The sequence below is a fragment of the Falco naumanni genome, chromosome 12, assembly GCF_017639655.2.
Source record: "Falco naumanni isolate bFalNau1 chromosome 12, bFalNau1.pat, whole genome shotgun sequence".
Classification (NCBI taxonomy): Eukaryota; Metazoa; Chordata; class Aves; order Falconiformes; family Falconidae; genus Falco; species Falco naumanni.
In genome coordinates, this window is record NC_054065.1 from 1,170,067 (window position 1) to 1,186,940 (window position 16,874).

Sequence of the window (16,874 nt, forward strand, 5' to 3'; positions counted from 1 at the left end):
GCCGAGGGGCCTGGCTGCAGCGGGGCTCTCCGGGCCGTCGTGGCGGCGGGCGGGGGTCCGGCACGACGTGCCCGGCTGGGAAGGGCTCTCGGCTCCCCCCTTCCTCGCCTCTGCCTTCCGGCCCTCTCACACCGCTCGCTTCTTTCGGTTCTTTTGCCCGTTCTCGTTGTTTCTTTTTTCTGTCTTTGCCCCCCTCCTTTTCTCCATCCCCTCCCTCCTTTTCTCTATCTTTTTTATTTCTTCTTTTGTTTTCCTGTCTTTATTTCTCCTTTTTCTCTATTTCTTTCTCCTTTGTTGTCTTTTCCTTTCTCCCTTCCTTTCTTTCTCCCTTTCTGTCTCGTTCTCGGTTTTCTTTCCTCTTCTTATCTTTCCCTCCTTTTCCTTTCCCTTTTTCCCCCCCTTTTCCCTTTTTTCCCCCCCCTTTCCCTTTTTTCCCCCCTTTTCCCTTTTTCCCCCCCTTTCCCACTTTTCCCCCCTTTCCCCTTCCCCCCTTTTCCCTTTTTCCCCCCCTTTTCCCTTTTTCCCCCCCTTTCCCCTTTTCCCCCCACTTTTCCCTTTTTCCCCCCTTTTCCCTTTTTTCCCCCCTTTTCCCTTATTCCCCCCCCTTTTTCCCTTATTCCCCCCCTTTTTCCCTTATTCCCCCCCTTTTCCCTTATCCCCCCCCTTTTCCCTTCCCCCCCCCTTTCCCTTATTCCCTCCCTTTTTCCCTTATTCCCCCCCCTTTTCCCTTATCCCCCCCTTTTCCCTTATCCCCCCCTTTTCCCTTATCCCCCCCTTTTCCCTTTCCCCCCCCTTTTCCCTTTCCCCCCCCTTTTCCCTACCCACCCCCCCCTTTTCCCTTACCCCCCCCATCTCCCTTTCCCCCCCCTTTTCCCTTTCCCCCCCCCTTGTCCCTTCCCCCCCCCCCCCTTCCCCCCCCTTTTCCCTTTTCTCCCCCTTTTCCCTTTCCCCCCCTTTTCCCTGTCCTTCTCCTTCTCCACTCTTTTCCTCGTCCTTCCTTCCTTCCTTCCTTCCTTGCTTGCTTGCTTGCTTGCTTGCTTGCTTCCTTCCTTCCTTCCTTCCTTCCTTCCTTCCCCGCTCTTTTCCTCTTCTTTCCTCTACCTTTTCCTTTTCCTTTCCTCCCCCACTCCTTTCCTCCCCCCCTTTTCCTTCCCCCCCCCCATCCCCGTCGCAGCCCCGTCCCCGTCCCACTCTAGACGTGCGCCGGCGGGGCCCGGCCTTGCGCGGCGGCGCGCCCCGGTGCCGGTGCTGGTCCCCGTCTCGGTCCCCCTCCCTCCCTCCGCGCCGGCGTCGCGGGCCGCCCGCCGGTGAGGGGCCCGCCGGTAACGGGCCCGTCGGGGCCGGGGCCGCCCGCCGCAGAGCACACGTACGGGGAGGTGAACCAGCTGGGCGGCGTCTTCGTGAACGGGCGGCCGCTGCCCAACGCCATCCGGCTGCGCATCGTGGAGCTGGCGCAGCTCGGCATCCGGCCCTGCGACATCAGCCGCCAGCTCCGCGTCTCGCACGGCTGCGTCAGCAAGATCCTGGCCCGGTACAACGAGACCGGCTCCATCCTGCCCGGGGCCATCGGCGGCAGCAAGCCGCGGGTCACCACCCCCAACGTGGTCAAGCACATCCGAGACTACAAGCAGGGCGACCCCGGCATCTTCGCCTGGGAGATCCGCGACCGGCTGCTGGCCGACGGCGTCTGCGACAAGTACAACGTCCCCTCGGTCAGCTCCATCAGCAGGATCCTGCGGAATAAGATCGGCAGCCTCTCCCAGCCCGGCCCCTACGACGGCGGCAAGCAGCCGCCGCCCCAGCCCGCCCTGCCCTACAACCACATCTACCAGTACCCCTACCCCAGCCCCATGGCCTCGCCGGCTGCCAAGATGGGGGGGCACCCCGGGGCGCCCGTGGGGGCGGCCCACGTCAGCCTGCCGCGCTCGTGGCCCTCGGCCCACTCCGTCACCAACATCCTGGGCATCCGCACCTTCGTGGAGCAGACGGGTGAGCGGGTCTTTCGCGACACCACCCCCCCCCACCCCCCACCCCCCCCGTTTCTTTCTGGGGGTTTTGTTGGCTTTTTTTGATCGCCGCACGCCGCTCCGGCAGGACGGGGCGGCAGGGCCAGATGCGTCGAGGCTCAGACATCTTGAACTTTTTATGAAAAATGTGGAAAATATTTTCGTAGGGATGATAGATTGCCGACCGCAAATTCGGAGCCCTGAATTTCCCTTTGCGAAGGGGAAAAAAGTAATAGTATATAGAAATACGGAAAGGAGGTAAAAAGGGGGAGAAAACAAACCAGGGGAGAGGAAAAAGAGGGAGAAAGAAGGCGGAAAGCCCCCTCGGAAAACAGGCCCGGCGCTGCCCGGGATCCCGCCGAGAAATTGCCCCGGTTTTCCTAAAAGCCGGGAGGAGGATGGGGGAGCGGCGGGGCCGGCGCGGCCGGCGCTGGGCAGCCGCGGGAGGGAGGGGAGCGCCAGCAGCCCCGAGCGCCGGCCCGGGGCGGGGGGGGCGGACACGGGACGTGGCGGGGTGTGTGTGTGGGGGTGCGAGTCCTTTTATCCTTGCAAAAGCCCGAGTAAATCAACCGCATGCGTTTCCCTCCGTGAAATCGTTTATCTTTAAAATTCCGATGTCACTTTTATAAATCACATTCGTCAGAAAAGAAATTGGGCCTCCTAAATTATTGGGAGCATGGAAGTGATGGGGAGGCGCGGAGAACTGGGCGGAGGGACGGGATCTGGGGGGTACGGCAGCCGCTCCCCCCGGGGTGGTACCAAAGCAGGTACCGATCTCGGCCGTCGGGACCGAGCCTTCCCCGGGCCACCCCGGCCCTGCTGGCGGGGGAGCGGGCTGTGCCCGCGGGATGCTGGGGGGACTGGGAGGCCAGGCGGGGCTGTGTGCCCCCCATCGGCTTCATACCAACGGGCACTTAAGCACCCGGGTCTTCCCCCCGTTTCGCCCCAACCCCTGCTCCGGAGGGACGAACGCCGGGGGAGGGGTGCGACGGCTAACGCGCTGTCCTCCCCAGGGGCTCTGGCTGGCACGGAGGGGTCTGCCTACCCCCCCAAAATGGAAGACTGGCCCAGCGTGAACAGGACGGCCTTCCCCCCGGCCCAGGCAGTCAACGGCATCGACAAGGCTGCCATGGAAGGAGACATCAAGTACCCGCAGGTAACGGCTATGGGGGGCAGAAGGGGGCAAGGCGGGGTGGGAGCAGGAAGGGACAAGGTGGGGGGGCGATTTCCCGTGATTCCCACTCCCCCTCCGCCCGAGCTCAGCACCGCCGCGGCCCGCCGGCCACCCCCTCCCCGAGGGGGCACCCCCGACAGCCAGCCCCGGGCGGGTTGTTCGGAGCCCCCGCTGTAATTCCGCGGTGCGCCCCCCCCCCCCCCCCCCCCCCCCCCCCCGCCCTCGTGTACCCTACCTCTCTCTTTGTGCCTGTCCCCAGCCCGCCCCGGGGCTCTCCTCGGTGGGCGGCTTCCTCCCAGCCTGCGCCTACCCCCCCTCCAACCAGCACGGCGTCTACGGGGGGCCGGCCGGCGGCTACATCCCCCCAGGCCACCCCTGGCAGCCGCAGGGGACCCCCTTGGCCCACCACGGGCCCGGCGTGGCGGTGCACGGCGGCGACCTGGCCACGGCGATGGCGTTCAAGCAGCCCGGGAGGGAAGGTGAGCGGGGGGGGACGGGGACAGCGGGGGGCACCGCCGGCGCGGCGCAGGTGCGGGAGGGGAACGGGGCGAGGGGGGGTGAGGGACGTGGGGCGGCCCCCCGAGCTGCGAGCAGGGGTCACCTCGCGGAATATTTTAAATATCCGTAATGTTCCCCCCGCCTCCGCCGTGAGGGCTGTCGGGCGGTTCAGCTGGGCTGGCGGCCGCGGCCCCCGGCGTTTGCCTTGGAGCTGCGCACGCCTTGGGCGGCCCCGCTCCTCTCCGCGCCCCTCCGGCGGCTGGGAGCCCCCCGGCGCCCCCCGGCGCAGCATTCGATGTGTCCCCGGGCAGCCCCTTCCCGTCCGGGCTCCGGCCGCGCAGCGCCGGTGTGGACGGGGGTCCCCCGCTTCCTCTCCGTGCCCACTGGTGCGCGCTGGGCAGCGCCGGGGGGTGGGATTCGGGCGCATCCTGTGCTTGTCACCCCCGGCCGGGGGTCGTCGTCCCGGCGGGGTCGGGCAGGACCCGCTGCTCCCCCCGGACCCCCGCCTGGTTGCGGCCGGTGCAATGCGGCACCGGGCAACCCCGCCGCAGCCTGGCCCGGGCTGTACCGGCGCAGCCGCCCCGCCTCGGGCGGTGCGTGGGGGGGTGTCCCCCGAGGCTCCCCTGATGGGGGTCCGACCCGGAGGCAGATAGCAGGGACGTTTCTCTCACCTCCTGCTAATTATTTCGCTTCATTGACGGAAGCTTTATTTCCTCCATTGGCGGTTTCGTTTTAAAAATCCCAGCCCCTCTGTTCTGCGTATGAAATCCCTGTCGGTGTCTTTCTCCTTTTTCGTGGTATTAACCTTTCTATTCTTTTTCACATTTGCAATTCATTTCCCACTTACTATTCCACTTGTTTATTGCTGGTTTTCTGCGTTTTTAATTTGTTGTTGGTAGTGTGTGTTTGGGTTTTTTGGTTTGGGTTTTTGTTTTGGTGGCTTTTTTTTTTTTCTTTTTTATACATATATATACACACAACCCTTTACCACTTCTAACTACAGCTAACTGCTGCATGTTATACCATCAGCTGTCAGCTAACAGGGACGAGTTATCAATGGTGAAAATAGATAATTGTAAATCAGTTATTTGGGGAAAAAATAGAGAAACAAATTGCGAGAAAGTGAGGGAGAGGATGAAAAGGAAAGAGAGAAAAGGAAAGTGAGAAAGAAAGAAAAAAGGAAGGAAAGAAATGAATGAAGGAGGAGGAGAGATTACCCGCGTGCATTTAGTCTATTTTTTGAGGTATTTTAAGTGACTTGGAGGCTGAGTTTTCTGACTTGCTAATTTTCAAGCTGCCTCTGCCGAAAGGCCCACAGACTTTCTTTAAACATTTGTGTTTTTTGGTTTTGTGTTTTGTTGCAGTCTTTTTGTTGCTCTTTTTTATTTTCTTTTTTTTTTCTTTTTTTCTTTTTTCTTCCCCTTTAAAAGCTCTTTTTCTTTTTAATTTATTTCGGATTGGTTTTCTGGTTGTGCTCCGTATCTGGGGCAAACCAAATCCCGGATTATCAGGCACAGCGTGGCCCCTGGCCCCGAGCGGGGATGGTGGATGAAGGGTTGCGTGGGTGCGGGGAGCGTGGGTGGCCCTGCTCCGCTCCGGGGGCGGCTGGCCAGGCTCCCACTTTCCGCACCTGCTCCCGCACCGGGAGGGCAGAGGGGGAGAGAGGCAGTGCGAGGGGAAGGGGGCAGAGAGAGAGAAGACAAGAAAGAAGGAGAGAAGGAAAGAAAGAGAGAAAGAAAGAAAGAGAGAAAGAAAGAAAGAGAGAAAGAAAGAAAGAGAGAAAGAAAGAGAAGCTAAAGGTAAACTCAGCCAGGCGATTTCCCCCTCTGGTTCAGACCTTTTCTGATTTCACAGCCGTTATTTCCCCAGAAAAACCTCCCTGCTTGCCCGGTGCCCGCAGCAGCCCTGGGATATTTTGCGTCCCCTCCCCGAGGGCTGGTGAGGAGGGACAGATGGCACCTTGGGCCCTGCACCGCGATGCCTCCCGGGGCTGTGCTGTGCCTGGGGTGAGCTGGGGCTGGGGGGAAGCCCAGGAGGAGCTGAGCCGCAGCAGGCACGGTGTGCAGATCCTTCTCCTGGTGGCACAGTCCCCTCCCAGGGCACCCTGGCCACAGACTTGAAGAAAGTGCATCGGATGTGTTCTCTGTGTGGCTAGGATGGGTCTGGGTCACCTCCCCCAGCAGATCCGGACCCCCAGTGATGGCAGAGGGCGTCTGTCACCATCTGTAGTGCTTGGGGGATGCATCCATCCCCCCTTTCCTCTCCAGCTCCCTTGGAGAGGTCTGATACATGGAGCCTGGCAGCCCCTTTTGGAAGCGGTGGCTTTCCTGGGGGCAGGCAGGTGGGAGGCCCAGAGCTGCTCCTGGGGGGCTGTCGGAGGGGGTCCATGTGCATGTAAGCATAGGACATGCCCGGCTGCAGTGATGTGCTCGGAGTCCATCAAGCCATGCTGCTGTCGTTTATATTTTTTCCGCTTCTACCCTTCTTGCAGTCGTGGACAGAAAACCTGCCAGCCCTGTGGGGAAATCTCCAGACCCTCTAAATACCATCCACGGACTCTCTATCCCAGCCTCCTCTTCCTAGAGCTGTGGACAGCAACGCTTGGAATAAGCACCGGCAAACTGTACCTGAAGCCTGAAGTGCCACCAAACTGTACCCAAAGTGCCACCACCTCTGCCAGTTGCCTGTGGGGATGAGGAGACAGCCTGGGCAGTGAGAGGTGGCATCTTCCCACGGCAAATCCCGTGCAGGGGAGCACGGCCGGGACGGGACATTCACTCGTGCTGCCCAGAGGGATGCTTTACCTCCATCGGATCAGAAAGGGATGACAGAAGAGACTCAGTTTTTCTTCTTTATTTTGTCTTTTTTTCCCCCCTCCCACTGTTTTCAGTTTTTCTTTCTCTTTCCCGTGTCCCTGGAGACTGTTGGATGCAGGGCAGTGAATGCCTCCATCACCAGACATTGCTCAGAGCATCCCCGGCTCTGTCCCAGCCCAAGGGAGCACGTTTCCTCCAGGGAGCAGCTCCGGCTGTGCGATGGAGCCCTCTCCGTCCCAGCCTTCTGGTGCCTCTGCCCCGGAGTAGAAATGGACAAACGCGCCACATTTTATGATATATTTTTATAATAACAAACCTTAATAAAAAATGACTACCGTGGGCACACACCACTGACCTCCTTCGCCTGGGGTCTGGCTGAGCACCATCACTTCTCCCGGTGCCCCCCAGCCTCAGACAACATCTGCAGGTTGCCAGTGAGTGGCAGAGACCCGGCGGGATCTCGGAGCCCTTGGCTGGGAGGAATCGCTCCGTGTCGGCTCTGGATTCATGCACCCGCCCAGCCGAGGGCCCTGCGTTGCTGTGAGTGTATTGCAGCCCTGCTCCCCGTGCCTAACTGCACGTGCAGGTTTGGGGTTCTGCACTGGCAGAGCAGTGGCCCTGCTGGGTGGATGACTCCTGATGCTGTGGGGCTAGACGCCAGCTCTGGGCACAAGCAGGGAGGTGGGTGGCTGTCCCCCAGCCCTGGGGCTGGTACCCACCTGCCTTACCTGGCCACAGGTGAGCGGGGGGACTGGCAGCAGGGCTGCCCCTCATAGCCCACCCACCAGGGTTCATTATCCCCCTCCTGTCCAGCCAGCTGGGGCACGTTGAGGATGGGCTCCACTGGGCTTTTGCATTCCCTGGCTCACCAGCCGCTGCCATTGGCTTCGGTCCCTTCATTGTCTGGAGCAGGGGAAGGTCCTACAGCAGGGCAGGGAGAAAATATCCTGGCAGGAGAATACACGCCTGGCTTTTTGCAGAGAGTGTGTCTTTGTGGGAGGGAGGGAAGGAGCGAGGTGGATGCCACCTTTGACGTCCCAGCTCAAGGAAATTATTTTACCTTCAACCTCAGGGTGGCAAAATTCAGTTTTGCCTCTGCTGCTTCAAGCCACCAGCTGGAGCTGGTCTTTGCAACTGACTACAGAGCACAGTAGGGAAAGGAGAGAATTTTAAGTAGGCAGGAGTACTGCTATCCCAGAGCAAGATCTGCCACTAAACTGTCGCTGGCTACCTTTTAAAGGATGTGAGGATGGACAGGTCACCTGAGAGGGATGACTAACAGCTGTGGCTAGTCCCCTGCCAGGTTTATCCATTTAAAGCTACAATCAAGTATACGGCAGAGGAGCTTTGCAAAAGGTGACTGACAGCAACACCCTTAAAGCTAGAACTCAGCATGGATGGCCTTTCTGTCTACCCTGAGGCTGCAGCAGCTGGGGAAATACAACCCCTCCCAGGAAAGAGGGGAACATAGGCACAGCCCAAGCCCTGCCTCTCTTGTGACTCTGCTGAGCTGGGAGGTGAGAGGAGCCCTTCACATCCTCAATGCAGAAACCTCACTGCTCGAAAGCCTGAAGAAACTAGTCTGTCCTTTGTATAGACTGCCAAAAAGCCCTCCTGCTGGGGAGCTGGGAGATGCTGGTTATTGGTGCTGAGGTTCTGCGCTGCAGAGGGGGCTGGGTAAGTGGCAATGCCCACCACTGTGGTGGCAGTCCATTGTAAAAAGGCAGAAATAGCCTGAAAATGCTGTGCTGTGTCCCGTAGCCAGCTGTCTGGTGCTGCCAGCCACATCTAGCTCTGCACCACCTTCTAGTTCCTAAAGCCCAGGCCCTTGGGATGCTTCAAGGCTGGAGGCACCCTACTTCTGCGCCCCCGCCCCCCAGCACCCTGTGCTCATGTCTACTTGCTGTCAGCCGGGCTCACAGCACCCTGCTGTGTGGGCAGCCAGCAGTGGCTCCTCATCTCCCCCATCCCATGCAGCATGGGGCAGTGCTCCTGCACCCTGTGGAGACGGGACCAGGGGCTCTGACGGATGTCTGGGATGAGTGAGACAACAGTGCTAGGGCTGGACAGAGACATAGCGCAGAGCCTGATCCTTTTAATCAGTGTCCTGCTGGGGTGGTGTGCGAGTGCCTGAGTCATTCCCTTCCAAGACTGTTGCAAACCTGCCAAAACCCCAAACAACAACTCGATGTTTAGCATCTGCCACAGCCCCAAGGCAAAGACATCCCTTCGCGGGGTGCAGGCAGCTGGAGGAGCGCTGCATGTGGGCAAGGCGCCGTGTCCTGAGCCCAGGGACCCGGCCGCAGCTGAGACCATTCGGGCTCTGGTCATGGGGTGATGGGATGCATCATGTGGTGGGGTGCATCGTGTGGTGGGGTGCACTGTGTGATGGGACACATCATGTGATGGGATGCGCTGTGTGATGGGATGCATTGTGTGATGGGAGGCATCGTGTGCCTGGTCTTCCAGAGGCTTTTGTGGGAAGCTTGTGCCAGTGGTGCTGCTGGGACATCCTGGCACACCCCCCCCCCCCCGCCCCCCCCCCCCCCCCCGCCACAGCAGAGGCTGGTGTCGGTGGGGCCATGAGCCCCTTCATCCCCGCAGCCAGACAGCTGGGGCTGTGCAGCTGTGATCCCCACACAGCCAGCTGGGAGCCAGCTCTGCAGTCCTGCAGCCCCATCCCTGCCTGCGATGTCAGCACACCTCGGGTGGAATTTGCCACCAGAGGGAGACCCTATTGTTCCACAAAGACATAACAGCAGCCCGCTGCAGCCCGCGTTTCCTAGCTGGGAACAGACAGGCCCGAAGAGCATATTCCCAGCCACAGCAGAAACCTGCTCTTCTGCAGGTTATTTAGGGCTGAGGTGTCCCTAAGAGCTGCCGGGCCAGCCCATGGGATGCTGCTCAAAGGCAGGCAGGCGCGAGAAGGGTGAACCACGCTGGGTAACAGTAGAGTGGCTTTTGTGCAGTCAAGCTTCTGGTTTCTGCTCTTTTCTGGACTGTTTGACTGTCAGCAGCCTTTATTAAAAATGCGATTTTAACAATTACGATTGGAGAAGGGACTTTCTTATTTAAAAAGAAAACTTTACTGAGGGTTGTTTCAGCCACTGGGCTTAACTTGGGTCTTTGAAAGCTGGTAGCTGCCTGCCTTTCCCCCCATGCTTTGCTGTGAGAGAGGAGCTTTCACAAGGAAGCTATGGGTCAGTGCCCCGTCCTGACTGATGCTACCACAGAGCCATTGCTGGATGGGGTCTGTTTGGAAGCAGCTGCCTGTGTGCATGCACAGACACATGTGCCGGCAGCTGCTCACCTGGAAGCCTGTGCCCCTGTTTTCCTGCTCAGCAGCATTGCTGGTGCAAGCAGAGACACTGAAGAGCAAAATCCAGCAGCCTGTCCCGAGCAGATCTGCCGTCGCCTGTTGAGGCAGGCTGAGGCCACCACGTCTTGGTGTCCCCAGCGAGGAGGGTTAAGCAGAAACTTTGCTGGGTGGGAAAATGTTCTTGGTACCTGTGTCCCACTGGGAGCAAGCCCCACACTCCCTCCTCATGCTGCCGCAGGAATGGGAGCCTTGGGCACAGGCTGCTCTTGTTGGCTGTATAAACAGCGGCACCCAGCTCAGCCCAGCCCAGCCGAGGTGGGACCACTGGACTTGGTCTAAGCTGAGGTCTCTGAGTGACCGATGCATTTATGAGAGCAAAAACAGGGGTCCTGGTGCTGGTCGTAGGGCTTTAGGGCCAATGGTCAGGCAGCAAGAGGAGCTACTAAGACATTACCAGGCACTCCCAGTTAGGAATTTAGATGTTTCCAGTTGGAAATGGGCATGGCTCTCTCCATGTGGAAGTCCAGGATGTTTGAAGTTCAGACCTTGGTCTGTACACCCGAACTGAGGAGGGGAAAGCCATCCCTGCCCAGTGCTCAGGCTTTCCTTCTGGTGTGCCGAGGGAAATCCGGCTGATCCAAATGCAAAGGGGAACTTAGAAAGGTTGGGGCGAGGGACAGCGAATTTACAGGGCAGCTGAGGGTCAGAGGGACTGAAAGCTGCTGGGAGGTGGATAATTCACACCTTGACGCCTCCCCAAGGCTAACACAGAATTTTCTTGCCTCTTGCAAGGACTAAGATCTGCTGAAGGTGAGAGGCTGGTGTGTTGCCTTGCTGGCTCCATAAAACCAGAAGGGAAGGTGACAGCGATTTTGAATGGCAAAGGCGGGCTGTGGCCACTTGCCCGCAGCAGCTCTGCCTGGACACCAGCCTCTGCGCACACGCAGGTCAGTTCTCCAGTGAAAGAGCAACCTCCCAAGTGCCTAATGCATGGTAGACGTGCTGGACTGGTTGCATACAGACCATACACACAGCTTGCCACTGGCTAGCTGCTGCCTGGCTCCCCGAGCCAGCAAAGAAGGGCCATCGCTCAAACTGGGGCGAACTAGCAGAGTCTGGCCATGAGACGGCCGGCAGCAAGGCATCGTTCTGCCTTTTGAGAGAGCCCTGCCTTGAGGCCAGCGGCCACCTGGAGAATTCCCAGGGTGACTGGATGAGCTCAGCATCTGCCCCTCGCACCCCAGCTAATTCATTCCCTAATCCCAGGAAAATGCTGGGACCAAAGACCCGAAACAAATTCCTGAAGTAAGGCCAGTCTCTTAAGCAGGGTGACATGAAGTGCTGCTCTGCCTCTCCGCCACCCGGACCCACAGCAAATGCCTCTCTGCGCAGGCAGGCTGATGTAACCCAGAGAAAACTGGACTTCATCAGAGCAGAACTTTTTGAATTTATTGGAACAAAGCGAAAGGGTGGAAACAGTCCGCTCTGACACTCCTTCAGTGATGGCTCTGTCAAAATCGATACCACTCCTTGGAACACGTCAATTTTGATGAAATGGCATTTTCTGGCAGATAAAAAAGAGGTTGAAACTGCTTCCATCAGCTCTACCTGCCCCATATATCTTTAGCACCATTTCTCTTGAGAGTGGGGAGCAGGACGGAGAACGTTACAGACCTCATTCAAAGACCTGCACTTTGTTACTGGAGGCTCACTGGTGGGCCACATATTTATTTTCTTTTTAGCATGTTAAGAATCATAAAGATTTAAAAACATCACTCTGGTTAGAAACAAGCCGTGCTGCAGAAGAGGGCCTTGCTGGTGTTTGGCATAAGTACAGACTATGGCTGCTCTTGCAAGGGCTGCCTCCCTGTCACCCGGTGCTCTGAGCCGCTTGCTGGGGTTCGTTTGTCGGTGTGTGGGGCAGCTCGCAACAGGAGCTGGCTGGGGGAGAGGTGGTGCCCTCGGAGATCAAGGGATGCTGATGTCAGCCCGGGGAAGAATACAGCCCCTTCGTCCCACGTAACGCTGGGCGTCCCGGGTCTGGGCTGGTGAGCCTGGCCACCAGCAGCAGTGACAGGCAGATTGCTGCTCGTTGTTGAGAGCCAGGAATCGATGTCCTCAAAGATCCGGCTGCCTCCCTGCTCTGGCTCCAACCGTGGCAGTGGCAGGTGCTTAGGGTAAGTGCGTAAAGTGTATTTATACACATATACATACACATTGATATTTACATATGTATCTAGATACGTATATATCTGTATATATATACTTAATCATAGAACCATTCGGGTTGGAAAGGACCTTTAAGATCCCCAGTTCCAACCATTAGCCCAGCACTGCCAAGGCCACCACTAAAGCGGTGCATCCCTGAACACCACATCTACATGTTTTTTAAACGCTTCCACGGTTGGTGATTCCACCACCTCCCTGGGCAGCCTGTTCCAGTGCTTATATATGTGTGTGTGTATATATTTATATACCTACAGATACACATATATATACATACATATGCGTACATATATGTGTGTGTGTGCACATATGCAGATGCACACAGATCCAGTCCTTGCCTGTGCTAGCTTGTGACAATCCCTGCATTTGAGTCCATGCACTTAGGGTCTTCCTATTGCACCAGCAGGAAAAATTGGAAAATTAACCAAAGAAGAGAAACTTTAGAGTGGTGATGTGTATTTGCTAGAACTGTTATTTTCTAGGCTGTAACCTTTTCACTTTAGGAGGGGTTCTGTTAGGCACCTTCCCTGCAGCAGCCTGTTTTTTTGTCTGGCTGTTAATCACTCACCCCAGCTGGCCATGCACACCTGGCTGAGCAGCTTCGTTGGAGATCGCGCTGGCTGAAGACAGGGGTCAGTGTTCAGTAAATGCTAGTTAGATTTGAAAACAGCCTACAGGTACAAAATCGGCTTGGTTCTAATGCTTTGGGTTCTTTGTAACTAAATCCTTGTCCTCCTAGAGGAGCATTTGCAGGCAAGCACACGAGAATACGTGCCCAGCTCTCACTAGTTCTCACCAGAAGCTGCAAACCAAACCATCATTTGTGAATTCATAAACCTTCCCACAACTGCTTAAGTCACTTTTGAAAATGGGAATTTGATTCCCAAATCACTCAGGCACTTGATAACACTTCCTCTTAATAAATAGCCTTCTGGGCACTCAGCCTGCTTGGTTTAGGTGAGGGACTGGACTGGACCTACATCTCGGCAGTAGGACAGGGCTGTCCTTTGGAGCTTTGCACAGCAGCACCTTATCACCTCTGCTCCTTGGAGTAGCCAAAATTCAGCCTACTCACCTCTCCTGAGTGAGAGAAGAGGCCTCTGTGTGAGAACCCGGTTGCTTGGGGTGCCAATGGGGATACTGGCATTAGCTTGAGCAAAATCAGTTTTCCCAAGAAATAGATAACCGTGGTGCTGCACATCAGCCCACAAGAGCCTGGTGCCCTGCTTACTGAGCTCTGCCCTTCCCTGCGGACAGCCTAGGGCAGAAGTCCTTGGAGCCTGCAGCCCTGCTGGTACAGCCCCTGTATGGAGAGATGCAGCGTGTTGCCGGACCAGATGTGTTACCCAGAGAGTCCCAAAGGTGACTGCGATAATCTCCGCAGTTGTAATTCTGCTTGTGTAAGCCCCGACTAACATCGGCACCTAGTACAGCTGCAATATTTATGTTGCTTTCTTGGTATCCAAGACGTCTGCTCCAACAGTGAGAGGCTGGAGAACAGGTTTTTATTTCCTGGAGGTGCTGAGAGATGTTTATAAGCTGAAGCTTTAGAGGGAAAGCAGCTACTAGCATCAAGAGTGGGTCTGTGGTGTGTGGAGGTCAGCAGTCACCTGGGCTTGGACCGAGCTGGCTGCAAATCTACCACGTGCATTAGCCTTTAACTGAATGCTGCGGTTATGGGAGCCGAAAGCTTTTTGTAGTTTCTCTTTCCTTTGCTGCAGGTTCTCTGGGGCTGTGTACAGACCATGCACATGTGCGAGCTCTGTCCACTGCAGACAGCTAAAGAAAACCCCATTTCCTCCCTGGATTTCAGGGTGAAGATGTGAATTGCCTTCTTTTTTTTTCTTTCTCTCTCTCTCTCTTTTTTTACTTTCTTTTTTGTTTCTTTTTTTTTTTCTTTTTTTTTTTTTCCCATGACTCTCTCAGCGTATAAGCCTCAGACCTTGCTGCAGCTGTGAGGTGCTCACAGAGGTGACCCAGGGCTGCCTTGCCCTGCCAGCTCTCCCACCAGCACTGGAAACAACTGCAGTGTCTTTCCTGAGTGCAACTTTCCTGAGGATGGAAAGAGCTGCATGGGAACAGCTTCGGGGCTGAGGCAGGATTCCTGCAGGGAGTGAAGTACAACGATTGCACTCAATGAGAAGGTATTTTCCAGAAAAGTGTTAGATTACAAGTTTGCATTTCATTCCATCTCCTCGAACCCCTCTCCCCAAATAGATCGATGCAGGAACTAAAGGAGAGCAGCAGTGTTAGGGCTTTGACAAAGGCTCCCCTCAATAATTTGTAGAAATCTGGCGATGATAAATTGAAGGAAAAAATTCCTGAACACAAAGTATAGCGTTACTCAGCCACTGAGGAGCACTGTGGTTTTCGGTCTCCTTTCAGAAGCATCATGTACCAATGGATTTTGGAGTAAGTTGGGGAAGGGGAGATCAGTGGCTTGCACAGGGATGACAAGCCTTCTGTTGCTTAACTTGGTACTACAGATACAAATGTAATATCTCCCTTGGGGAAAGAATACCCCCTCCCTCCTGCCCCCCATCCTGCAGCATAAATGTGAAAGTACTTTTTATCTCAACGCTATATTAACCTGGCAAAGATGACAAAAGCTTTCACTGAAGCTCTCCCCGAGATAGCACTGTTTTGGCATCAGGTTCTCAGAAAGTGATGTCATCCTGAATTTATATGCCAGAGTTTCCCCTTTCTTCTTCAGATTTGTGGCAATGTCAAAGTTCTTCTCTAAAGCAGATCTGGTTTTAATATTTCAATATTTACGTTTTTCATTTCGGGGCTGGCTGAAACGTCTTTTGGTCTCAACCTTGCAGATGCTTACATGCATGTAAAGCCCTAAACTCTTGAGGAGTTTCTTAAAGAACTGAGGGATTAATAGAGTTTCTAAATCTACGTAGGCCTACTTTTTTGTTTTTAAATGTCAAGATTACAGAAATCCACGTAGCTCCACTGGGTCAGTGAGGATGCATCTCTTCTCATGAGCACACGATCTAACGTCAGGTACTTTAACTCTAGGGTAAAGAACGTTTCTGACAAAGGTCTAAGAGATTTCCCTTCACAGCTGGTAGAAGCCAGGTCTTGGGGAAACAGCAAGGAAGTGTTACTTACGGAGTAAAAGTTCATGTAGTCTTGAGGAGAAGATAAAGGTAAGGCTCTGCAGCTGCTGTAAGCTACAAGGCAGGTCTGCTACGAGCCCAAGGGTGGCTTTGTCGGGTCCCCCTGAGCAGCCCTCGCAGGCAAGTGCCCCAGAAGGTTGAAGGAGCACCCCATACCTCAGATTGCTATGCAATGCCTGTAAGAGCCGTGCCACTCCCTGCCCGCTCTTCCCCCGTCGTGCCAAGGCAGGGCTACGCGGCTACGTGCTATTGCCAAGCGCAGCATGCTGCGGCCGAGCCCTGCCTGCCTGGTCCTCAGCCATGCTAATTTGGGCTGCTCTCAGCAGTCCCGTCGGGCAGCTGGTTTTCCTGACAGATGTAGAAACAGAGACCTCTTCGAGACCTGCGGCACGCGGGGCTACCATGGCCAGAAGGCTTTTGCACGAGGAAGAGGAGGTGGGACGGAGTGGTGGGCAGGGTTGGATTTGTCAGCCTTGGGAAGTGGCCTTAAAATAGCTCCTGCTTGTTTCTTAGAAGCTGTAATTGCCTCTGCTCTGACCCAGGCCTGTTTCTGTGCCCCTTCCCACAGAGAAGACCTCCCTTTGCCAAAAAGAAGGTCTGGCCAGCTGATCCCAGCTGCGGTGGCCTTGGCTGGACCTGCTAAACCTCATGCATTTACATAAAGCCCCGGGGCTGCTCCTGGGATGTGCAAGACCTGAGGGCCACTTTGCAGTAGACATTTTCTGATCCCACTTGACCCCCAAAAGAAGGCAGGAGGCTTGTGGAGATATGCAGGGTTTGGATCCACTGCTCCCTGTGCAGCAAGCAGCAACCCCAGTGCCTTACGTTTCTTGGGCTGCAGTTGCCCACTCGCCCATGGAAGAAAATAACCGAGCTCACAACAACCAGCGAGAGTAAACCAGGGTGGGATCTGGGCAACTTCGGACAACCTTGGTCACAGTCGTGTTATGCCATGAACCCTCATCCCTTTTTTTGCAGAAACACTCTGAAGGCAGCAGGGTATTTGTCTTTTTTCTTCTTTGGGTTGCCAAAGAAGTCGTATTTTAAAGTTAGAAATACTTGTCAGCATCCTAGCACGGCCCCCAGAGCCGATGACGCAAATATGACAAGAAGCGAGGTCAGATTACAAATGAGGCCACTTCAAAACCTCTCCCGGAAGACTGGAGGTTTGAAGAAAGGGATGAAAGTGCTGAGAAAAAAACAACAAAAAACACCCAACAAACTGCTTCATAATCTGCTTGAAAGTGAGACTAAAATTCCCTCTGTCAGCAACTTGATCCTCTCCTGGCTTTTGGTGGGAGAGCGGCACGTACCCTGCCTGTGTGCATCCTCACACCCACACATCCACGGTCACCAGTGGAGTCAACCAGTGACCTCCAGAGCCATGGAGCACAAAGTCAGGTCTCTCAAAGCTAAGCTTCACACCCGGAGTCTTCAGCAAATGCTCTCGTGGCTGTGTGGGCTTGCAAAGGCATGTAGGGTTTTGCAACATGTACACGAGGTCTTCCCAGCCTGGGTCCTGCGTGGGTCTTACAGGGTGGCCGAGAGGTGCCCAGTGAGTCTGAACACGATGGTAAGGAACCCCAACGGTAGCACCTGCGTGTCCACTAAAGGATGGTCTTAACAGCGGCTTGCTGAATTTCACCTGCTGTTTTCCTGCTGGGCTGTTCACAAGGTCCTTCTGCGGTTCTTTGCCCAGGCATTTGG

General features: G+C 55.8%; 1 protein-coding gene across 1 annotated transcript in view; it reads left to right on the forward strand.

Moving 5' to 3' along the window:
- Positions 1–6,791, forward strand: part of PAX1 (paired box 1) — a 36,202-nt gene extending 29,411 nt beyond the window's left edge. Inside the window, exons 2-5 of the mRNA XM_040612214.1 lie at positions 1,197–1,989; positions 3,020–3,162; positions 3,440–3,659; positions 6,170–6,791. Coding sequence (XP_040468148.1) covers positions 1,197–1,989; positions 3,020–3,162; positions 3,440–3,659; positions 6,170–6,261 — 1,248 coding nt within the window. The 3' untranslated portion in view covers positions 6,262–6,791. The remainder of the gene's footprint in view (positions 1–1,196; positions 1,990–3,019; positions 3,163–3,439; positions 3,660–6,169) is intronic.
- Positions 6,792–16,874: the final 10,083 nt, after the last annotated feature.